This window comes from Brachyhypopomus gauderio, chromosome 10 (assembly GCF_052324685.1).
Source record: "Brachyhypopomus gauderio isolate BG-103 chromosome 10, BGAUD_0.2, whole genome shotgun sequence".
Lineage (NCBI taxonomy): Eukaryota > Metazoa > Chordata > Actinopteri > Gymnotiformes > Hypopomidae > Brachyhypopomus > Brachyhypopomus gauderio.
In genome coordinates, this window is record NC_135220.1 from 1,822,716 (window position 1) to 1,847,091 (window position 24,376).

The 24,376-nt window shown below is 48.0% G+C and overlaps 2 protein-coding genes across 2 annotated transcripts; one reads left to right on the forward strand and one right to left on the reverse strand.

Annotated features, from left to right (window-relative positions):
- Positions 1 to 23: 23 nt before the first annotated feature.
- dip2ba (disco-interacting protein 2 homolog Ba) lies at positions 24 to 20,099 on the forward strand. The gene is made up of 35 exons (XM_077018577.1): positions 24 to 147; positions 874 to 1,119; positions 1,284 to 1,421; positions 2,425 to 2,544; positions 2,658 to 2,855; positions 2,937 to 3,028; positions 3,125 to 3,235; positions 3,318 to 3,441; positions 3,595 to 3,704; positions 3,821 to 3,923; positions 4,615 to 4,679; positions 5,140 to 5,233; positions 5,438 to 5,557; positions 8,221 to 8,335; positions 8,478 to 8,617; positions 8,712 to 8,848; positions 8,935 to 9,015; positions 9,180 to 9,307; positions 9,483 to 9,597; positions 9,861 to 10,062; positions 10,280 to 10,392; positions 11,419 to 11,499; positions 11,713 to 11,836; positions 11,933 to 12,054; positions 12,169 to 12,280; positions 12,401 to 12,510; positions 12,594 to 12,724; positions 13,108 to 13,276; positions 14,558 to 14,728; positions 15,522 to 15,583; positions 15,967 to 16,024; positions 16,117 to 16,191; positions 16,331 to 16,505; positions 16,688 to 16,811; positions 17,101 to 20,099. Exons 1-35 carry the CDS (start codon positions 75 to 77, stop codon positions 17,351 to 17,353), a joined length of 4,392 nt encoding a protein of 1,463 aa, XP_076874692.1. The 5' UTR covers positions 24 to 74; the 3' UTR covers positions 17,354 to 20,099.
- Positions 20,100 to 20,635: 536 nt separating this feature from the next.
- On the reverse strand, positions 20,636 to 24,159 carry LOC143525078 (transmembrane protease serine 12). The gene is made up of 5 exons (XM_077018578.1): positions 24,026 to 24,159; positions 23,745 to 23,928; positions 21,824 to 22,095; positions 21,443 to 21,585; positions 20,636 to 21,359 (listed from the first exon to the last, which is right to left on the reverse strand). The coding sequence occupies exons 1-5, from the start codon at positions 24,084 to 24,086 to the stop codon at positions 21,120 to 21,122; spliced, it is 900 nt and encodes a 299-aa protein (XP_076874693.1). The 5' UTR covers positions 24,087 to 24,159; the 3' UTR covers positions 20,636 to 21,119.
- Positions 24,160 to 24,376: the final 217 nt, after the last annotated feature.

Below are 24,376 nucleotides of genomic sequence, written 5' to 3' on the forward strand. Positions count from 1 at the left end.
GTCCCCCCCCCCCCGTCTCAGACATCCACACAGAGGCGGTGCAGGCAGCCCTGGCTAAGCATAAAGAACAGAAGATGGCTCTGCCCATGCCCACCAAGCGCCGCTCGGCCTTCGTCCAGTCCCCTGTGGAGAACTGCACTCCTCCAGGTGGGTGTGGCCTCCTCCGCCCTTTCTGCTGCCCCTTTAGTCCCGTGGAAACAGGCTCCGCCTACGTCTCCATGCACGTGTAACGAGCAAGATGCACAAGCAGAAGCACATTTCCTGTTGACTGGCTGAGTGCAGAGCGTGTGTGTCGAGTTAAAGGGCCTTCACACGTTGGTGTTTACACGTTGGTGTTTACACGTTGGTGTTTACACGTTGGTGTTCACGCGTTGGTGTTCACGCGTTGGTGTTCACGCGTTGGTGTTCACGCGTTGGTGTTCACGCGTTGGTGTTTACGCGTTGGTGTTTACGCGTTGGTGTTTACGCGTTGGTGTTTACGCGTTGGTGTTTACACGTTGGTGTTTACACGTTGGTGTTTACACGTTGGTGTTTACGCGTTGGTGTTTACGGCCCCTGCATCTGATCTGGATTTGAGACCTTTGAATTTATCAAATGAGAAATCTGTAACGTGACATGGTAAAGGTTTATAACGTTTATAATGTTACCCTTTAATGGTAACACAGGATAATGGTAAAGGTTTATAACGTTACCCTTTAATGGTAACACAGGATAATGGTAAAGGTTTATAACGTTAAACTTCAATGGTAAAAGTTTATAAAGTTACCCTTTAATGGTAACACAGGATAATGGTAAAGGTTTATAACGTTACTCTTTAATGGTAACACAGGATAATGGTAAAGGTTTACAACGTTACCCTTTTGTGGTGTGTAGACACGTCGTCCGCGTCGGAAGACGAGGGTTCTCTGCGGCGGCGACAGGCGGCCACGCTTGCTCAGAGTTTGCAGAGCTCCGAGTTTTGGATCAACCGTTCGCTCCAGGGCTCCTCCACCTCCTCGTCCGCTTCCTCCACGCTGTCGCACGGAGACACCAGCAAGAGCCAGAGCCAGGGTCTCAACCACACCCACAACCACACCCAGGGCAACGCGCTGGCCGACGTTCTGGCTCACACTCGCATAGGTATGTAACACACACACACACACACACACACACACACACACACACACACACACACACACAGTTGAACACACTCTGACCTCCCTTTGGGATACACAGTCTTGAGTCACGAGGTCCCCAGCACGTTCATAGCTATGACTCCAGCGCACGGGTCTCTCCTCCTGCAGAGAGCAGCAGTGTGCAGCCGGATATCACCTCCTCGGTGCCCCAGGAGAGAGGCCCCCGGGGGGAACCGGGCCCTGGGCCCGCCGTGAGGGGCATGAGTCGCGGACAGAGCCGCTCCAGTATGATGGAGACTGCTGATGGTGGGCGCACGCACACACACACACACACACACACACACACACACACACACACACACACACACACACACACACACACACACACACACACACACACCTACCCGCACACACACACACACACAGAAGTTTAAACACCTGCCCACACTGCTGTTTGCTGTTAACACTGCTGTTGATGGCGATATTTACACTGCACTTTGCAGTTTAGTTTACTGAGACATTCCAGCTACAGTTAACAGCTGTTTACTTGTTTAATCCAGCAGCAGTTCACAGGGCAGTTTGTAGAGCAATTTCCCTCCATTTTAACTGTCTTTGTAATGGCAGTTAGGCACACCGTTGCGATGCTGTCAGTAAGCTGGTTTACACAGCCATTTTTATCACTCTTTTACTACTCCAGACGTTCAGCTCACAGACTCGCCATGCCACACATCAGAAAAATGACAATGTGGACTTATAATGTATATAATGACTAATGTCTGTAGGAGAGCTGGCCTGAAGCCCCTCCCCTCCGGCTGTTGTGATCTCCAGTCTCACACCCCCTGTCGCTGTCTCGCATCCCCCTGTCGCTGTCTCACATCCCCTGTCGCTGTCTCACATCCCCTGTCTCGCTCTACTTTTACCTCTCTGCCTTGGGCTTGCTTGTCTGTCTGTAGGAGGAGGAAGTGTAGCGTGTGGAAGAGAGCGTGTGCACTCTGTTGTTGTGTTTTCTTGTCCTTTAGTGTTGTCATTGGTCAGCCGCTCCTGTGTTTGATGGAAAAAGGCTTGTTTTGTTTGTGAGAAGCCTGTTTGTTGTTGTTTTGTGGTGGAGTTTCATTGCTGGAATGTGTGGTTGTTGTTGTTGGAGTGTGTGTTGGTGTGTGCAGGAGTGTCATTCTTGGAGTGTGTGCTGGCGTGGCCCATGTACCTGTGTCCTGCCCTGTGCATGTGCTGAGCCATGTCTGAGGTGTGTTAGAATAACACAAAGCTGGCCTTGAGATTGTGCTGTGTGTGTGTGTGTGTGTGTGGTTAGGAGTGCCAGTGAACAGCAGAGTCTCCACCAAGATCCAGCAGCTGTTGAACACCCTGAAGAGGCCCAAGCGCCCCCCCTTGAGCGAGTTTTTCCTGGACGACGCAGAGGAAATCGTAGAAGGTAGGAACGCTTTCGCCCAATCACGGTGTAGAAACACACTGCAGTTACCCCAGCTCTCAACAGGAGGCGCTGTTGCATCCGCTAAATTGCTTTTGTTTGGCTGTGTCCTGCAGTGCCTCGGCCCGACCCCAACACGCCACGGCCCGAGGGCCGGCAGATGGTCCCGGTGAAGGGTGAACCGCTGGGCGTGGTCAGTAACTGGCCCCCGGCGCTGCAGGCCTCCCTGGCCCGCTGGGGGGCCACGCAGGCCAAGAGCCCCGCTCTCACGACCCTGGACATCACGGGCAAGCCCCTGTACACCCTCACCTACGGTGAGTCCCTAAAATGGCTGCCGCCACACCCGACAGCCTGAGGCCCCGCCCTCCTCTGACTCTGTTCCCCGTGTGGTGTAGGTAAACTCTGGAGCCGCAGTCTTAAACTGGCCTACACGCTCCTCAACAAACTAGGGACCAAGAGTGAGCCGGTGCTCAAACCCGGAGACCGGGTAAGGGATGAGAGAGCCGTAATGCGTAGACGTTGCTCGGGGTACCGTGCAAATTAATTAAAGCAAGCCTTGTTGTCCTGCTTGTTTGTCCACTAGGTGGCGCTGGTCTACCCCAACAGTGATCCTGGCATGTTCTGGGTGGCTTTCTACGGTTGTCTTCTTGCAGAAGTCATTCCTGTTCCCATAGAGGTTCCTCTGTCTCGGAAGGTACGGTAACCCCACGAGACTCGACATTAAACTGTCCAGACACCCACTCATATCTTCTTTTATTGTGCCCTGGTGGTGACAGGATGCCGGAGGTCAGCAGATTGGCTTCTTACTGGGGAGCTGTGGGATCGGTCTGGCTCTCACCAGCGAGGTCTGTCTTAAAGGCTTACCAAAGACTCCCAGCGGAGAAATCGTGCAGTTCAAAGGTGCTCGTCCATGACGTCCTGCTGACGCACACTCACCGTTGTGTTTCTGCTCTTACACATCATTAATTACTGTAGTTTAGTAGAGCTGGACCTGTGTGTGTATGTGTGTGTGTGTGTATGTGTGTGTGTGTGTGTGTGTGTGTGTAATCCCAGGGTGGCCTCGACTCAGATGGGTGGTCACGGATACTAAGTACCTTACGAAGCCTTCTAAAGACTGGCAGCCTCACATTCCTACTGCCAACACTGACACGGCTTACATTGAGGTGTGTGTGTGCATTTTTGTGTACACGACACGTGTGTGCATACGTGTGTGTGAGAGAGAGCGCAACCTTTCACCCTGCTCACAGAGGTGTGTGTGTGTGTGTGTGTGTTTTTCCAGTACAAGGCCAGTAAGGAAGGTACAGTGATGGGGGTGGCTGTGTCTAAACTCTCCATGCTAACGCACTGCCAGGCTCTGACTCAGGCCTGTAATTACTGTGAAGGTGAGTCACGCTACACTACTGTATCATCACTGAATCACTGAGGCCAACCTGAGAAAAAAAACCCTCCATTCACACCACACGTTACCACGGCTAATTGCATGGTTGCATATTCTCTCTCTGTTTACGAGGTTTGGTAGGCGGTAGGTTTTCATCAAAGTATGCGGTTCATAACAGAGTTTGCTAACCTTGCTGATCTCTTTGCCTTGAGAGACAGTGACTGCACACAAGAGAGCATACAACAGCATTGGTCTGCAGTTACACACGCCTTATATACTGTTAAATCAGTACTCTGTGATCCTGTCACCTTGTGTAGTCAACGTTAAATCAGTTGCATGTTGTCCCTGTGTGTGTATCCTGCGTGAGTACGTAAACAGACACGGACTCGGCAGTCAACAAAGCAGAGAAGTGAGGACGTGGTAAATAATTGAGGGAGTTGTTCAGCCCAGCGTGTGCGCAGTAAACCTGGAGTTCCACGTCCCATCAATATTTCATGACGCTTGCGCACACTCGGGCCTGGAAAACACACCACTGTGCAACACACTCAAGAGTGTTGATAGTGAAAATGTGATTTGTGCCAGACACACTTGGGTGTGTCTCAAGTTTCATAAACACTGGAAATATGCTTGATTCTTTTTTTTTAATGGTCTCTGTGGGTTTGTGTGTGTTTGTGTGCGTGTGTGGACTGTCTTAGGAGAGACACTGGTCAATGTCCTGGACTTCAAGAAAGACATGGGCTTATGGCATGGGGTGTTAACGGTGGGTATTAAACACTCCGTGTTAAACTCCCTTGTTGTTAAGAGATCTGGGTTAAATTCACACATAGTAAACCCCTGTGCTAAACGGAGTTAAACTCTCAGTTTAAAATACTTCTGTCTTAAATGTCTTATAATAAGCTCTTGTGTTAAATTCCGTCTTAAAACATCCTGTTTTCTGTTCTAACGTGTTCAGCATTCCTGTCTTAAGCTATATTCACATTATTGCTTACATCAGCTTTACATTGACAGTTCACATTAATAATTGCGAGTGACCTGTGTAGGTCTGTAATGTGATGTAGTCGTAAAAGATCATTAACTCTTTGGTTCGAATTGCTTGTGTGAAACCCTCTGTGTTGACCTCCCATGTCGAACTGTTTGGGTTCGACCCTGATGGCCGTGACGCGATGCTCACTGTGGTGGCGACTCCTGGCCCTGACTGTGTGTGTGTTCTCCGATTCCAGAGTGTGATGAACAGAATCCACACCATCAGCGTGCCCTATGCTGTCATGAAAGCCTGTCCTCTGTCCTGGGTGCAGAGGGTCCACGTCAGCAAAGGTGGGTCAACATTACTCACGCATAGAGAGTTCATTCATTAAGAGGTTTTTACCTCTTCTCTTTGAGAAAGTAACTTGTGATGATGTTTTTTCAATGAAGGGGCTCTGTCTGTCTGTCTGTCTGTGTGTGTGTGTGTGTGTGTGTGTGTGTGTGTGTGTGTGTGTGTGTGTGTGTGTGTGTGTGTGTGTGTGTGTGTACGTACAGCACGTGTGGCCCTCGTGAAGTGTCGGGACCTGCACTGGGCTATGATGGCTCACCGAGAGCAGAAGGACACCAATCTGTCCTCCCTACGCATGCTGATTGTAGCTGATGGTGCCAATCCCTGTGAGTGAACTACAGTAGCGCACAGCACAGCTCTGTGACCTGTATTAACACTGTAGCCTGTTGAACTAGCACACAACACAGCTCTGTGACCTGTATTAACACTGTAGCATGCTACACTAGCAAACAACACAGCTCTGTGACCTGTATTAACACTGTAGCCCACTAAACTAGCACACAGCACAGCTCTGTGACCTGTATTAACACTGTAGCCCGCTAAACTAGCACACAGCACAGCTCTGTGACCTGTATTAACACTGTAGCCTGTTGAACTAGCACACAGCACAGCTCTGTGACCTGTATTAACACTGTAGCCCACTAAACTAGCACACAACACAGCTCTGTGACCTGTATTAACACTGTAGCCCACTAAACTAGCACACAGCACAGCTCTGTGACCTGTATTAACACTGTAGCATGCTAAACTAGCACACAACACAGCTCTGTGACCTGTATTAACACTGTAGCCTGCTAAACTAGCACACAACACAGCTCTGTGACCTGTATTAACACTGTAGCCTGTTGAACTAGCACACAACACAGCTCTGTGACCTGTATTAACACTGTAGCATGCTAAACTAGCACACAACACAGCTCTGTGACCTGTATTAACACTGTAGCATGCTAAACTAGCACACAGCACAGCTCTGTGACCTGTATTAACACTGTAGCATGCTAAACTAGCACACAACACAGCTCTGTGACCTGTATTAACACTGTAGCCCACTAAACTAGCACACAACACAGCTCTGTGACCTGTATTAACACTGTAGCATGCTACACTAGCACACAACACAGCTCTGTGACGTGTGTTAACACTGTAGCCTGCTAAACTAGCACACAACACAGCTCTGTGACCTGTATTAACACTGTAGCCCACTAAACTAGCACACAACACAGCTGTGTGACCTGTATTAACACTGTAGCCTGCTAAACTAGCACACAACACAGCTCTGTGACCTGTATTAACACTGTAGCCCACTAAACTAGCACACAACACAGCTCTGTGACCTGTATTAACACTGTAGCCCACTAAACTAGCACACAACACAGCTCTGTGACCTGTATTAACACTGTAGCATGCTACACTAGCACACAACACAGCTCTGTGACGTGTGTTAACACTGTAGCCTGCTAAACTAGCACACAGCACAGCTCTGTGACCTGTATTAACACTGTAGCCCACTAAACTAGCACACAGCACAGCTCTGTGACCTGTATTAACACTGTAGCATGCTAAACTAGCACACAACACAGCTCTGTGACCTGTATTAACACTGTAGCCTGCTAAACTAGCACACAACACAGCTCTGTGACCTGTATTAACACTGTAGCCTGTTGAACTAGCACACAACACAGCTCTGTGACCTGTATTAACACTGTAGCATGCTAAACTAGCACACAACACAGCTCTGTGACCTGTATTAACACTGTAGCATGCTAAACTAGCACACAGCACAGCTCTGTGACCTGTATTAACACTGTAGCATGCTAAACTAGCACACAACACAGCTCTGTGACCTGTATTAACACTGTAGCCCACTAAACTAGCACACAACACAGCTCTGTGACCTGTATTAACACTGTAGCATGCTACACTAGCACACAACACAGCTCTGTGACGTGTGTTAACACTGTAGCCTGCTAAACTAGCACACAACACAGCTCTGTGACCTGTATTAACACTGTAGCCCACTAAACTAGCACACAACACAGCTCTGTGACCTGTATTAACACTGTAGCCTGCTAAACTAGCACACAACACAGCTCTGTGACCTGTATTAACACTGTAGCCCACTAAACTAGCACACAACACAGCTCTGTGACCTGTATTAACACTGTAGCCCACTAAACTAGCACACAACACAGCTCTGTGACCTGTATTAACACTGTAGCATGCTACACTAGCACACAACACAGCTCTGTGACGTGTGTTAACACTGTAGCCTGCTAAACTAGCACACAACACAGCTCTGTGACCTGTATTAACACTGTAGCCCACTAAACTAGCACACAACACAGCTCTGTGACCTGTATTAACACTGTAGCCTGTTGAACTAGCACACAACACAGCTCTGTGACCTGTATTAACATGGTAGGTCGCTAAACTACCACACAACACAGCTGTGTGACCTGTATTAACACTGTAGCATGCTAAACTAGCACACAACACAGCTGTGTGACCTGTATTAACATTGTAGCATGCTAAACTAGCACACAACACAGCTTTGTGACCTGTAGTAACACTGTAGCCCGCTAAACTAGCACACAACACAGCTCTGTGACCTGTATTAACACTGTAGCCTGCTAAACTAGCAAACAACACAGCTCTGTGACCTGTATTAACACTGTAGCATGCTAAACTAGCACACAACACAGCTTTGTGACCTGTATTAACACTGTAGCCTGCTGAACTAGCACACAACACAGCTCTGTGACCTGTATTAACACGGTAGGTCGCTAAACTAGCACACAACACAGCTCTGTGACCTGTATTAACACTGTAGCATGCTGTAACACGCTAATCAATCAACACTAACAGTTCCCTCATTTTATTGCAAGAGCTTCTCATGCTGCTCCAAAAGCACTGTCACTTTGTTTTGTGTGTGTGTGTGTGTGTGTGTGTGTGTGTGTGTGTGTGTGTGTGTGGTGTGTGTGTGTTTTAGGGTCAGTGTCGTCGTGCGACGCCTTCTTGAATGTGTTCCAGTCCCATGGGCTGAAGCCAGAGGTCATCTGTCCCTGTGCCTCCTCCCCAGAGGGCATGACGGTAGCCATACGCAGGTACACACAGTCATCCATGTCTGGACCTGGAGCAGCACGTTAGTTCACGTCACGGATTCACTAAGCCTCGCATTTGTGTGTGCGTGTCTGTTTGTCTGGGTATGTTTGTATGTTGTGTGTGTGTGTGTGTGTATGTGTGTAGGCCTGGTGCTCGTGGTGCCCCTCTCCCCGCCAGAGCTGTCCTCTCGATGGGTGGCCTTAGCCACTCCGTGATCCGGGTCAACACTGAGGACAAGAACTCTGCCCTCACCGTTCAGGACGTGGGTCACGTCATGCCTGGAGGTGCGAGCCCACCCCCCACACGGAGCACATCGAGTCATGGACTTCCTCCAACACCGCGCCTTCCCTGCTGACATGATCTCCCCCTGTCTTCCAGCTCTGATGTGCATCGTCAGGCCTGATGGCTCCCCCATGCTGTGCAAAACGGACGAGATCGGAGAGATCGTGCTGAACTCCCGGGCCGGCGGTACCATGTATTACGGTCTCCCCGGAGTCACCAAGAACACGTTTGAGGTACGGACGCAGACTCCCTGGAGAGCTGTTAAAGAACACGGCGTGTGTGTGTGTCCCTGCTCAGCCGCCTCGATCTGCTCCTCTAGGTGATCCCTGTGAACTCGGGCGGGACCCCCATCGGGGACGTCACCTTCATCCGCACTGGACTGCTGGGCTTTGTGGGCCCGGTAAGAATTAATGTCATCTCTTTTTAAAAGATGACACGAGGGGGCCTATTGTAACCATTCCCTCTGTCGTGTGTGTGTGTGTGTGTGTGTGTGTGTGTGTGTGTGTGTGTGTGTGTGTGTGTGTGTGTGTGTGTGTGTGTGTGTGTGTGTGTGTGTGATCACAGGGCAGTCTGGTGTTTGTTGTTGGGAAAACTGAAGGACTGCTGTTGGTCAGCGGACGCAGACATAACGCCGATGACCTGGTTGCCACGGCACTGGCTGTAGAGCCTGTCAAAACAGTCTACCGGGGGAGGTATGCCTTCACACGCGCGTGCATGCGCGCACACACACACACACACACACACACACACACACACACACACACACACACCTCATACTGGCTTTCACATGAGCAGTAGCAGTAGGTGCTGATGACAGGCTGTGTGTGCATGTGCGTGTGCCCGTATGTGTGTGTGTGTGTGCTCCAGGATCGCCGTGTTCTCCGTCACCGTGTTCTACGATGAGAGGATTGTGATCGTCGCAGAGCAGAGGCCAGATGCCAGTGAGGAGGACAGCTTCCAGTGGATGAGCCGTGTCCTTCAGGTCCTCTCACACACCCCTCACACACCCCTCACACACCCCTCACACACTCCTCACACACTCACACTGCAGGAATTGAGTCTTAGTTAAACACTGTAGCCTTCAATTTAGCACCACTTAATTAACACCACTTCACACCACTTAATTACTGTTTTTACTGTGCAAGTAAACAAAGATATTTTACATAGCCTCACATGACACGTTTGATTGTTAGAATTTCAAATTCTCTTCTTAAGTTCACCGATGACTTTCCTTCACTTTCTTAGGCCATAGACAGCATCCACCAGGTGGGCTTGTACTGTTTGGCGCTAGTGCCAGCCAACACCTTACCCAAGACACCTCTGGGTGGCATCCACGTATCTGAGACCAAGCAGTGCTTCCTGGATGGCTCCCTACACCCCTGCAACATCCTCATGTGTCCACACACGTGTGTGACCAACCTGCCCAAACCCCGCCAGAAACAGCCAGGTACCAGCCGAGAGCGTGAAACGTCTTGGCTCGGTGTCCCGCCTTAAACGTGAAGCAGTTTGTATGTCCCGCAGTGTCAGTTTTGGTACTCTTACGACTGTCAAATATTTCTGTGGTAGCAATCATCTGCTGAGATTCTGATTGGTGCAGTTTTAAATGTAAAACCCCGCCCCGTGTTTAACCCCGCCTCACGTGATATTTCTTTCCGTCCCAACAGTGGGAGTGGGTCCCGCTTCCATCATGGTGGGCAACCTGGTGGCGGGAAAGAGGATCGCCCAGGCCGCGGGCAGGGAGCTGGCCCTCATCGAGGACCAAGAGCTGTCCAGGAAGGTGTGTAGGGGGTGGAGCTAGAGCACCTGCCCCGCCCCCACCTCGCCCCGCCCTTCATAAGGATAAGGACTGGCTGAATGAGGCTAAGATAGGCTCATTATCTGGGCCTAAGTGTGCCTGCTCATTACAGTTCAGTAGTAACAGTCCTGCACTTGGAGACGCACAAGGTGCCTTTAGCGCGGCCTTGTCTCTTGGTACAGAGCTTTAATTTTAATCCATGTAAATCCATTCTATTAAGAGCAATAAGAAGTAAAGGAATGTTAGATGTGTGTGTGTGGAGGGTGTACGAGGACGAGGGTGTGTGTGTGTGTGTGTGTGTGTGTGTGGAGCGTGTACGAGGGCGAGGGTGTGTGTGTGTGTGTGTATGTGTGTGTGTGGAGGGTGTACGAGGGCGGGTGTGTGTGTGTGTGTGTGTATGTGTGTGTGTGTGTGTGTGTGGAGGGAGGGCGAGGGTGTGTGTGTGTGTGTGTGTGTGTGTGTGTGGAGGGTGTACAAGGGCCAGTGTGACTCTGTTCCTCTCTCTGTTTTCCACTCTTTAATGCTGTGGGCCTCAAGCTCTATATGTGGCCTGTGACTATGGTAAGGCTGACCGCTGCACTGCTGTGTGTGTGTGTGTGTGTGCGCACACGTCAAGCTCACAACACCAGCTCTAAGGCGTGTGTGCATCTGCGCTGTAACTCCTCTCTGCTGACACACACACACACACACACACACACACATTCACTGTCTGCATTGGCCTGCTTTGGAAACATTTGTGTGTGTGTGTGTTTTTCAGGTGTACACAGTCACCCAGAAGAACACACACCCTGTGTTAATAGCTCTGCCCACTACTCCTGTCTGGACGCTCCTTTTCTTTCCCCTCGTTTGTTAATGTCCCGTCTTCTCCTGCCTCGTCTTTCTCTGTCCTTCCTAATGACGTAACGGCTTGGGTCATGTGCTCGGTGCTGATACCTGTGAGGGTGTCCGTACTGGTGCCTGACGGAGGTCTTGTGGGACGAACGCTTGACGGTAATGTTTGTCTTGCAGCACCAGTTCCTGTCGGAGGCGCTCCAGTGGAGGGCCCAGTCTGACCCGGACCACGTGCTCTTCATGCTGCTCAACGCCAAGGTGAGTCTGTCTGCGCCGGCCCGTCTACAGACCTCCATAAGCACCATAAGGGAGAGGGTTGTGGTCGAGATGGAGTAGAACAAAGTGGCTTCACATGTGAACGTAGCCTTTGGAGTTCTGAAGTGTGATTCTTGTTCTTTGTCCAATCTGGCCCGATTTTTTTTCCCCATTGCATTTAACACTATTAATTGTAATTGTTAACGTGACCCACAGGGGGCAGCGGTGAGCACGGCCACGTGTTTGCAGTTGCACAAACGAGCGGAGAAGATCACGGCATCCCTGCAGGAGAGAGGAGGCCTGAACACCGGAGACAGCGTGGTGCTGCTGTACCCTCCCGGTAAAGTCACGTCTCTCCGTAAAGACGCTAACGTGACGGCTGCTGCCCAGGGACACGTGCGCTGAGCCTAACGACTCCTCCTCCCCTCCTACGCAGGCATAGACCTGATCGCCGCCTTCTACGGCTGCCTGTACGCGGGCTGCATCCCGGTGACCGTGCGCCCGCCCCATCCGCAGAACCTGGCGGCCACGTTGCCCACAGTGCGCATGATCATAGACGTGAGTCTCACGTGCACGGCCTCTCCCACGCCCAGTGCGCTACGGTACACGGATGTTTGGCGCTAACGCTCACGTTTGTGTGAAATCTTTCTCCTGTGTGTGTGTGTGTGTTAGGTGAGTAAGGCAGCCTGCATTCTGACCACCCAATCGCTCATGAAGACGTTGCGTTCTAAAGAGGCGGCGGCTAGTGTAAACGTGAAAACGTGGCCTACCATCATAGACACAGGTATTCAGACCGACCTCTGCTGGGAGCGACCCCATCCACCCGGGGTCAAACTGGCGCTTTGTCTTAAGTGTCCGTCCAATAGCACTCAAGATCTTTCTCTCCCCGTGTGTGTGTGTATAGATGACCTTTCGAGAAAGCGCCCCCCACCCATCTATAAGCCGCCCACCGCGGAGATGTTGGCCTACCTGGACTTCAGCGTGTCCACCACCGGCATGCTGACCGGAGTGAAGGTAAAGTGTCTACTGCACCCTGTCTTCCAGTCTCCCTCCCATCATCATCATCATCATCATCATTAATGCTGTGTGTGTCTCAGATCTCCCATGCGGCTGTGAGTGCCCTGTGTCGCTCCGTTAAGCTGCAGTGTGAGCTCTACTCCTCCAGACAGGTGGCCATCTGCCTGGACCCCTACTGTGGCCTGGGCTTCGTGCTCTGGTGCATCTCTAGGTAATGCACCAACGAAGTGGTGTGTGTGTTTGTTTGTGTGTGTGTTTGTTTGTGTGTGTGTTTGTTTGTTTGTGTGTTTGTTTATTTGCTTTCCGGAGGGTGGTATCTTTTCCATCAGACAGCCCTGCAGGCAGCGGCCTGGGAGTTTAAGGGTGTGGCACAGCATCTGATCACACACACACACACACACAGGCACACACAGGCAACACACACACACACGGACACACACACACACACACACACACACACACACACACAAGCCCAGTAAATCTGGAACTGCGTTACAGGATTTCATTAGGATGTCTTCTTTTATCTCCCTTTCCTCCTCCCTGTCTCATGGTGTGTGTGTGTGTGTGTGTGTGTGTGTGTGGTTGCGGTTGCAGTGTGTACTCGGGTCACCAGTCCATCCTGATTCCTCCCATGGAGCTGGAGAGCTCCCTGCCCCTGTGGCTAAGCACGCTCAGTCAGTACAAGATCAGAGACACCTTCTGCTCCTACTCAGTCATGGAGCTCTGCACCAAGGGCCTGGGCACGCAGACCGAGACCCTGAAGGTGAGCGTGCAACACACACACACACACACACACACACACACACTGTGCTTTATTGGTTGGGAGAGTATGAATATGTTTGTATAGGTGTGTGTATATGCATGTTAGGGCTGTTGTGGGGTTCCTTTATATTCTTTCTACTTAATGCTTTTAATAAAATTAGTAACATTTAATCGGTTATTTCAAATTACTTAGTCCACTATATCAAACACATTTTACACCAGAAATGCAGCAGCAAAACATTTGTACTGGTAGAAACGTTTACTGGTAAATATTTTACTGGTAGACTCTTTCACGGCCCAAGCTGCTGGTTTCCTGCAGGCAAACAGTGGAAAAACAGATGTTGTATTTATTGTCCGTGACCATCTCTCTCTGTGGCGTGTGGACCACGGATGATGCAGAAGGTTGCACTGGTTCACACAGGAGCGTAGTGTTCATGCAAGCAACACTGTTACCTTGGTTACCGCATCCAGCACAAAGTGGTCCTTTAGCCACATGGCACAGCATCACGGTCGCAGAGAAATGAAACAACTCGTTACGGCATCCAAAATATTCCCACAGCCAATGTGATCCATTATAATAATAATATAATAATATATTATATATTATAATATATAATTCATGTTAATCTGCAGTGGAAGAGTTGTATCAGAAATGATGATGAGAACACGCAGGCCCAAGAGGGCTATGAAAGACTCCTGCAGCTGGAATTCATCCCCCAGCTTTCACTACACCATGATGGATGTCCAGTTGAATTGACTGATTGATCTCAGCACACGTTTACCTGTGGCGTGGTCATAACTGTACATGTCATCACAGTTACCTAGGGTGACCAAACCGTATTTCCCGGGACATGTCCGTATTTCACGTCCTGTCCCGGGAAATATTTTTTAAAACTGTGGAAATGTCCTGGTTTTTAAATTACGTTAATCGGGCCATTAATTCTACAGGCACTAGGACCACTTATGTTGTTTGCTCGTTCACAATATTGTTTTAATTTGCTGCGTGTGGAATTACAGGACCCCATATGGACGTGTCTCAAATCCTATCTGAACATGTCAGATTCAGTGCGTTGATTTTGCTGTTCACAATGCCACACAGAAAACACATGCTGATACCCTGTGATTAACAGTGAAACCGTGACACCGCAACAAGCCCTGTGTGGGTATGCATGCGCACGTGTGAGCATGAGACGAACCAGAACCTGAGGGGTGTGTTTGTGTGTGTATGTATTGTGTTTGTGTGTGTGTGTGTGTGTGTGTATGTGCACGTTTGTGTGTGCAGGCTCGTGGGCTGAACCTGTCGTGTGTGCGGAGCTGCGTGGTTGTGGCGGAGGAACGTCCTCGTCTGGCTCTCTCTCAGTCCTTCTCCAAGCTGTTCAAAGACCTGGGCTTGTCGCCGCGGGCCGTCAGCACCGCCTTCGGCTCCAGGGTCAACCTGGCCATCTGCCTGCAGGTCAGCACCAGCACGGCCCCCCCGGAGGCAGCGTGGACACAAAACTGGACCAAAATAGAAAAAACCCATGCTTTTTATTCACGCATGGTCAGCATAACGTATTATGTAGATATTTATAGTGTCACATTCTTTTAAAGACTGGCCCTTAAAATGACTTGGTGATATTGGTTTTTATGCAGTAAAATATGCTGTGACAAAAATGTCTGAAACGGAAAATGGCCGTTTGCTTCAGTATTGAGGCTTTGGCAGCCCTGAGTTAGCACAGGGGGCAGAGATGGAGCTAAAGAGGACACTGTTGTCTGCAGCTTTGCCTCTTACCTGCATGCAGCATTTTCCAGTTTATATTTTTTATTTATTTATTGAAGGATCTAAAGACATTTAAAGAATTTCGACTTGGAAAGTTTACTTTAAGTGCATTTTGGTTTGCAGCATAAATGCAGGCTGGAATAACCTGTTTTATTTGTAGTCCAGATGAATCTGAGCACTTTTATGGGTGAATGCGTCTGCAAGGTACTGCAGGTGTAGAGTGGTCGAGGGATATTAACTATAATCAGGAGTGTTGCGTACGTTATTGTGATTTTTGTTCCTTGGTCTTTGAATGGTGCATTTCATTGATCTGACCCAAATTAGATTTTTGCTGGTAAGTAAATATTGAGAGAAAACTGTACCGTGATGCGGTGATGTCTCATTAATTAGATTTGATGATGTAATGAATATGTTAATTATTATAATGGTCTATAATATCCCCGCCTTCCTCCACGTTCTGACCAGTGTTGTTTGTTGTGGTTCATAGGGCACGGCTGGTCCGGATCCTTCCACTGTTTACGTAGATATGAAATCCCTCAGACACGACAGGTAAGCTTGAACCAGTTAAACGGAGTTGTAATAATAACAATTAAAATTTTCAGTTTGCATAGTGCCTTTTTCAAACTCAAAATCAATTCATAATATAAAACGGCAACACAAGGAAAAAGAATTAAAATCAATTGAAGGACGGAGAGGTAGCCAGTAGGTAGTCAGTAGACCCCCAGTAATGTCAACCAGAGACACAGAATAGACACCAGGTGAACAAACCAATTGCCTGCGGCTTTAGATAGACAGCAGAGCTTCACCATGTACAGGTCTGCTCCACGTTCTAGCAGGAGAAAGATACTGAGAGCTCCAGAGAGATGAACAGAAGTTTAAACACGTGTGTGTGTGTGTGTGTGTGTGTGTGTGTGTGTGTGTGTGTGTGTCAGGGTGAGACTGGTGGAGAGAGGTGCACCCCAGAGTCTTCCCCTCATGGAGTCTGGAACGGTGAGCCTGCACACTCTGCCGTCATCTCTCTTTATTTTATCACGGTGTTGGTGTGAAACTGGGAGCCGGCTGATTGTTTGATTTGCCCGTAGATCCTCCCTGGAGTGCGAGTTATCATCGTGAACCCAGAGACCAAAGGGCCGCTTGGAGACTCTCATTTGGGCGAGGTAAAAAAAAAACAAAACCCAGAAACACAAAGCAGTCCCAAGCAGTCCTAGACTTAAACACCCCAGCAGGGGTTCCATGACTTCATCTCTGTTGATTCCCACTATTTTGTATTTATCTGTCATTCATGTGTCTGCGCAGATCTGGGTGAACAGCCCTCACAACGCCAGCGGCTACTACACCATCTACGGCGAGGAGAGTCTACAGGCCGCCCACTTCAACATGCGCCTGAGCTTCGGCGAGCCACACACGCTGTGGGCCCGCACCGGCTACCTGGGCTTCGTCCGTAGGACCGAGCTGCTGGACGCCAGCGGAGGTCAGATCCATGGGCAGGAATAGTGATGCAGGAATAGTGATGCAGGAAGTGACTCTTATTGGCCGTTTGATGTAACAAGCGGTGAAATCATCATTGTAATTTAAAGGGGAAGTCGATAGACATTGACAGTAGGAAGAGTCGGATGCATCTGAGGAGGGTTTAAGTGGCCGTCTCTCCTCTAGATCGTCACGACGCGCTGTTCGTGGTGGGATCGCTGGACGAGACGCTGGAACTACGTGGTCTGCGCTATCACCCCATCGACATCGAGACCTCGGTCTCCCGGGCACACCGTAGCATCGCGGAGAGGTGGGAGAACAGCCCACGGGAGACACACCAAATCTCTTATGTTTACAGTGTGAAGTATACAAGCATGCAGACATGGACATAAATGTATACAAGGCATAACCGATATTCAGGTTATATACACCAGTCCCTGACCACCTGCCATAGACTAGACTGTGAATTGTAAAGCTCTTCTACTGTACATTAAAGTTGGATCATTTACTTGTTGTAAATGCATGAAATTAGTATGAACGTAGTTGGTAGAAGATCCACGGTGATCACTGGTGATAAGAGCCTTGTTTCTCTCCTGCAGTGCTGTGTTCACGTGGACCAACCTGCTAGTGGTGGTGGCGGAGCTGAGTGGCTCGGAGCAGGAGGCTCTGGACCTCGTGCCGCTGGTCACCAACGTGGTTCTGGAGGAGCACCACCTGATCGTGGGGGTGGTGGTGGTGGTGGACCCTGGTGTCATCCCCATCAATTCCCGGGGCGAGAAGCAGCGTATGCACCTGCGTGACTCCTTCTTGGCGGACCAGCTGGATCCAATCTATGTGGCTTATAACATGTGATCCGGTGTGACGGAGATCCGGCCCTCCGGGGGGGGGGGGGGGGGGGGGGGGGGTCTTGAGGGCACCTTGTTCCTGAAGAAGCGTTGGTGGTGGGAGCACAGCGTTTCTCAACCCCACGCCCTCTGCACAACCTTTCGCTCATGGCACATTCGTGGTCACGGAGGTCAGACATCATGCGTGTTGCCTCCTCCTCCCTCTCCACCCAGTCTTAGTTGCTCTTGAATGATGTGATCGTGGCTCCAGCCTCGGGCTGTCTGATCTTCTCCTCTAGGCTTCTGAACCTCCAGAGATTGGTGCTCCTCTCTCTTTGCTAGGATCCTTCTCCGCAATAACAGGCGAAATCGGCCTGATTCGGTGATGCCATGTTTTTAACTTGCGACTCAACTTTGCCGTCTTTGTCCTGCTCCAAACAGCTGGGGACAAAGAACTGCTCGCGGTCGTCTCTTTGTCCAGAGTCAATGCCACTGTCCCCCAAAAGACGTTCAGCTCTGTCCTCTGACAGGACAGAATACTGAAGGGACTAACATGTGAAACTTCTCCTTGCACTTTATCCTCCTCCTCCTTCACACCTGCCCCTCAGCCCCACCCCTCAGCCCAAACCCCGCCTACAGCCCAAACCCCGCCTACGGCCCAAACCCCGCCTACGGCCCCATCCCCATGCTTTTGAGCCTTTTTTTAGAGGGGTGGCATGTACTTAATTTTTCATTCTAGAAGTGCGAGCAGTTTTAAAGATGTCTGGTGATGTTTTTGTCCATCTGGGAGGGGAATAAGAACTGCTGAGTAAAGGAGGCTCCCCGAAAACCTTCTTACCTGAAGAACCATCGTCACCAGCTGCCATTTGCACTCATTCCTTCCTCACAGGGACCTCACTGTGCTCCACTAGCGCAGACACGGCCTGACTGCTCTGCCTCCAGAAGGGCTTTTGGAAAATGTCTGAATCCCATAGGTGCTCACCTCCTGCTCACTAGCGCCATTTCTCCCCTGCTGGACAAAGCTTCAGGTGGATGTTATTGAGTATTAACGGTCACCAGCGTAGGCTGTGCTAGTTTTAAGGAGATTCTGAGCAATTCTCATGCAAATTGTTTTGGTCACATGTCGTCTTCTCAGAACTACTTGTTGTCTTAACGTTGCAACTCAAAGGTTTACATGCAAACCTCGTTACATTTGCTCACAAGAGAAAAGATTTTGTAATTGCTATTGCCAACGGTTACGCACAGCATTCAGTAACCAATGTGAGAAGTTGAAACGCTCTCGCAGGAAGCACAAGTTGATCTGAAGATACTGGATGTGTATCTTGAGATTTATATGCATTGTTAACATTCACTTGGGGTCAAAGAAAGTTTTCAAGACAAAATCCATGCCTTATGAAACCTGTGGAAGTTTTAATTTTTACGTGTTCTATCTTTTTATTTTGTATTGCTGTAATTATACTTTGTACTGATATCAAAGGGACCTTGGAATGTTGAAAACATAGAAGGCTTTGAGTATAGGTTATTGTAGCGTCTCACTGGTGTTAACGTAGAATCAAACGGACAATTAAACAAGTCCCGTAAAACTTGACTGATCTCTAACACTTGATGGCAATTCTCTGCATCACTGGCTTAAGAAGAACCATAAATAAAACAGATAACTGTTTTACACAGGCTAAAAAGAAACATAGTTACGAATTTGCACCTTCTGTCCTCTACCCTTCCTGGACCTGTGTGCTTTAGCCTTCGCAACTTTTCGTTAGTGTTTGAGTGTACACGTCTGTGGGAGCTCTCTCCTGTTCCTTCATAATGGCAGTATTGTTTTAATTGCATTGTCATTTTCCCCGTACAATAATGGAATTTTAATTAATATTTAAAGGAAGATTGTAGTTAACCAATTCTGCTTTTCTGTTTACATCTGGTTGTTTCTTCCTAGAGCAGAAGACATAGTTGTGTATTCATTTAACACAGGGTTTTTTTTTAACACATGGATCATTTAAATGAGCCTTCTGGCATTTTAAACATTTTTTCAAATACATTTGTACAGTTTAATCTGTAGGATAAGTTTTTTTTTTCTTTGTATTCATCATTGACAGCTGCTAATTGTTTGTTTACTCTGTTTAAGGGCACAGCCAACTGGATTAGTTTGTTAATAATTCACCCGAAATCTGCGTGCCCTTTAGAGAACTGTTCTGACACGCCTCATGTAAAACTGTAGGTGTTTCTCCATTGTCCTCTCCCACTGTTTCCTAGCAGAGGGAATGTGTGGAGTATCAAATCCATTCATTTCAATGCCTAGCTGAATGCCAATACACAGACTTCATTCAGTGTGAGTGTCTTTTAAATGCTTTGTTTTTTTTCTACATCATTTTTTATGTAGCTGTTGTTTTGGGTAGGTATGTCTTCTGCTAGGAGGGTGTGTGTCAATGTTATGAAGTTAAAATGTTATTGTACCTGAAATAAGGTTAGCTTAGAAAGGACCTGTAGGCCTTCTAATTTCTTCTTCCTTCAGAATAAATTGTTTTGAAAAAAAACAACAACAAAAGATTCCAAGAAAGAGTACAAACCTACATAGATGCCTATACAGCATAACTGAGTGAGTGTACAGTGATGTACCAAAAGTGCATCATGGTGAGTCTTTATCCTTGATGTAGGTGCTTTGGTGCTTTTTCTCCACCAGAGGTCAGCATTTCCTTTCATCAGAGAAAAGCACTAGTTGCCTTTTTGAATCTTGATCAAATTTCGGTGTTTGTGACCGAAATATACAGCTAAATGTACTTGGAGTTTGTCTACAAGTCATTTGGGTTATAACAGCAAGTTGCACAGTTTCTATATAATGTGTTTCTACTAAATCTTCATGCCGTGTCTTAGATTGGAAGCTTGATGTATTGTTATGGTGGCTGAGATCAGAGGAAGAGTGGTAGCCATTCTAATGAAGTTAGCACCATCTCCAGTGGTAACAGTATTACATAACATTTGTTATTTTACCTCTGCCATTTTCTGCTAGTGTGGGCCTCATTAGTTTGGGGGACTGCAGTACTCTTAAAACTGCCTCAATATGATACATAGAAAAGTGGATTTAATAGTGGACATGTATTGTTTCCTTTACAAGCTAATACAAAAGTTTAGAACAGTAATCAAACATTAATTAAAAAAACAATATAAATTAAACAATGTTTGCTTTTTTAAAAATACCAATAACCAATGTCAAAAATCACTATGGATATGTAAAATATTAAATAAGTTCATCTGAATTTTAAAATATTAATCATTATAGTACTGTCTAGCAGAAACATGGTTGTAATGCATGTAGGTGCAAGAAAGAAAATATCAAGACAATCCAAGCCTACCAGTAATCTTGAGAATGACAATAGTATTACCCTTCTGTACGGTATTTCACTCCTGAGCCCTGCCACCTTACACCTCTGTGACCCCCCCCATCACACCCCTCCCTCCATGAAGCGCATGTTGATTCAGTACAGGATGGCCCTGCCTTGTAGCACAGGCCAGTTGTACAAATTTGTTCCAGTTTTACATCTGTAGGTTTTGAATTCAGTCCAAACCACAACCCACATTCGATTAAGTCCAGGTGAGCGGGGACCTCAGAAAACAATAGGGGTTAACCTCTAAAAAGACCCGAATGATTTTTTTGCTATGCTAGTGAAAAATCAACAATCATTCCCCATTTACAGACCTCCTTTAGGTAAAAAATAACATTAATAGAAACTTGTTTTGTTTTGATGCATGCTGTTTTACTGCCGTGAGCAGCATGGCTAATGAAACGGTGTGTCAGGTGCTTAGACGATGCACCTGCAGAGCAAAGCGGGGATGATGTGCAGGATGGTGGGGCTTATGCTTGATCCCGAGGAAGCAGACCTCTCTCGGGTCCTGGAGAGCCACGCCGCGTAGCTGCTAACGCGGCTGTACACCCCGGGCTTCCTCGGCAAGCCGCAGTCTTCTCCGTGGCTGGTCACACCGTAAAGGTAGAATCTCGCCGCGCCTTCGCTGTAACACGACAGCGGCCCTCCGCTGTCCCCCTACGTGGCAGAGAGGTTACGCACACAACTGGAGGTCATTACGCACAGTTTGCGTCCAAGAGCCGTGGTGACGCAAACTTTACCTGACAGGTATCCACACCCCCCGCCTCCTTTCCAGCGCAGACCATGTTGTCGCTAATGTGTTGGTTGTACCAGTTTCTCTGGTTGCACCGTCTGGTATCAATGAGATTCACCTCAGCCTCTCTAAGTGTGTCCACCAAGTTCCCTAAACACCAAAGCCTCTGTCATCCTAACGTTTTTTTTTTTAAGTTATTTTTAGTCCCCAAAGTCTCCAGAAACTAGAACAGATGCTCTCATGTACTTCATATCATATTACTGTTATTACTGTGGGGATTAAAAATGTTCTCTGCAGTAAGGTCTACAGACACGTTCCTCAAGCGTATGTGTAGTAGCTGGTGGGGGGTGACAGAGAGAGAGAGACAGAGAGACGAAATGAAACAAACCATCGAGCACCGTGCTGCCCCAGCCGCTGATGTAACAGGAGCTGAAGTTAAGCGCTCTCTCCTCCAGCTCGCCGGCGAAGGTGCAGACGGGCTGCACGTGAGCGGTGTAGCGTAGCACCGGGCGTAGCCGCAGCAACGCCACGTCGTGGTCGTGGCGCGTCACGTCGTAGTCGTGGTGCGTGACGACGCGCACCACCGCACGCCGCTGCACCGTCCTGCCTCGCCTGGACTGAGAGTGCAGACCTGCTACCACCTCCAGCCCCGCGGTGTCTCTGAGGGACACGGGTGAGGACCAATCAGATCGTGTAGCCGAAGGCTGATGCGTTTAAATAACCAGAGAATGGAGCTCTTGTCATTAGTGTGTGCGTATGCATGCGTAGTCGCACACAGTGGCACACGAGGGGCCCACAGCAGCTGAGCCACATACAATTCCAGTTGGACCCCCTGCATTGGAGTTTAAGCTGCACATCTATAATTCACAAACCTAGGGTCAGGGTTAAATGTGAAGTCTGAAATAAGTAATCTTTTCTTTTACCTATATCACCTTTATTTATTCTGCCATTATATTGACACCTGGTGGCCTGGATGTGTCAGAGATTTCATACTAAATCTGTTATCTGTTAAAACACGGCTGCCTCAGTAAGCTGCACCTGCTCTGTGGAACATAAACTGTTTCATTTGAGGACTACAAAGTTATCTGATTCTTCTTCTAATGACATCCCTCACATGGCCAACCTAGTCTTATGTAGTTGTATGCAGCATATATACACTATATTGCCAAAAGTATTCGCTCAACCATGCAATTTATCAGAATCAGGTGTTATAATCACTTCCATGGCCACAGGTGTGTAATATTAAGCACCTAGGCATGCAAACTTTTAAAAACATTTGTGAAAGAATGGGTCGCTCTCAGGAGCTCAGTGAATTCCAGCATGGACCTGTGATAGGATGCCACCTGTGCAACAAATCCAGGTGTGAAATTTACTCGCTCCTAAATATTCCACAGTCAACTGTCAGCTGTGTTATAAGGAAAAATGGAAGAATTTGTGAATGACAGCAACTCAGCCACGAAAGTAGTAGGCCACCTATAGTGACGGAGCGGGGTCAAGAGTCAATCACTACAAACATCCAAACTTCATGTGGCCTTCAGATTAGATCAAGAACAGTGCGCAGAGACCTTCGTGAAATGGGTTTCCATGGTCGAGCAGCTGCATCCAAACTATACATCACCAAGTGCAATGCAAAGCATCGGATGCAGTGGTGTAAAGCACGCTGCCACTGGACTCTAGAGCAGTGGAGGTGCGTTCTCCACTGTATTTATACAGTGTGTACATGGAACTATTAACAATTGTACTAAAGTTTCCAGATTTCCAATTACATGCACCATGAGGCAAAAATCACAGAGGCATCAGGTCCTAAGGGCCCAGAGGCAGGCATTAGATGAATCATGTGAATCAAAACTTTAGAAGGAGATAGCCTATGTCTAGAGATTTTGCTGGAATAATAATGAGTACATGTAGAAAGAGCAATATGTTGGCTGTGGCCAAAATGAAAAGAATATTCACAAACCTTATTTTATCATTACTATTATGCTGACAAATATTAACAGTAATTCATTAATAGACTGAGTAAATTATACAATCTAGAATGCAGTGTGTATTTATAACTGTGTGCCCAGAGCCGCTGTTCATTACTGAAGTAATGAAATCCCCCACCCCCATGAAGAAAAGCTGTGAAGTTGCCTCGGTGGGTTATCTTAACCTACATCATTCAACACTGCTGTGAGTGATCGTTTTAACTACAAGTGAAAATAACCTTTCCTAACCTAAAGTTTGAAATGCGGCTTTACAGATATCCGAACATTGAGTGTACACAGCCTGCATTCTTTACGATAGAATACAACGCAGTAGTAGGTGCAAACCTGCTCTTGTCAAAGCAATGTGCAGCTGTGAGAATCCAGCGATGACTGAGTATGGAACCGCCACACAAATGCCTGGACGTCCGCTGGATACTGACTTGCCAAGGCCACCCGCCCACTGGTGCAAAATGCCCGCCTATGATGCGGGATCTGCCCGGTACTTCCACCAAAGGCCTCTGTCCACACCCTGGGGGAAAACACACTGAAGTCTCCATATACGTGTACCTTTAATCGCTTACTACTCTTCTATAAAATAATTATGTCACGAACCAAAGAAATCAAACCTGAACTTTCATGAACTATCAAACTAACGAGGAAGAGCGTGTATGGAGTTAGTTCATGCATGTTGGACGTGTTTCATTGTAGGGAAGAGACAGAAAGGTCGAGAAGATTGTAGAAGAACGAAAGGTTTGTAATAAAATAGTTTGATACACGTGAATTACATTTGGATTGTGACGTATGCACGTCAGACATTCCAAGGGCGTCGAACGAAAATTGTGCAGATTATGACAATGAAATGATTAAAGATTTTAATCGTATGTTTGTTTAAATGTATCCTGCGTCTAAAATTAAAATAAAAAAAGAATGAGCGTACACTTTAACTTTCAAATGCCTGTCTCATCCCGGCCGTTTAT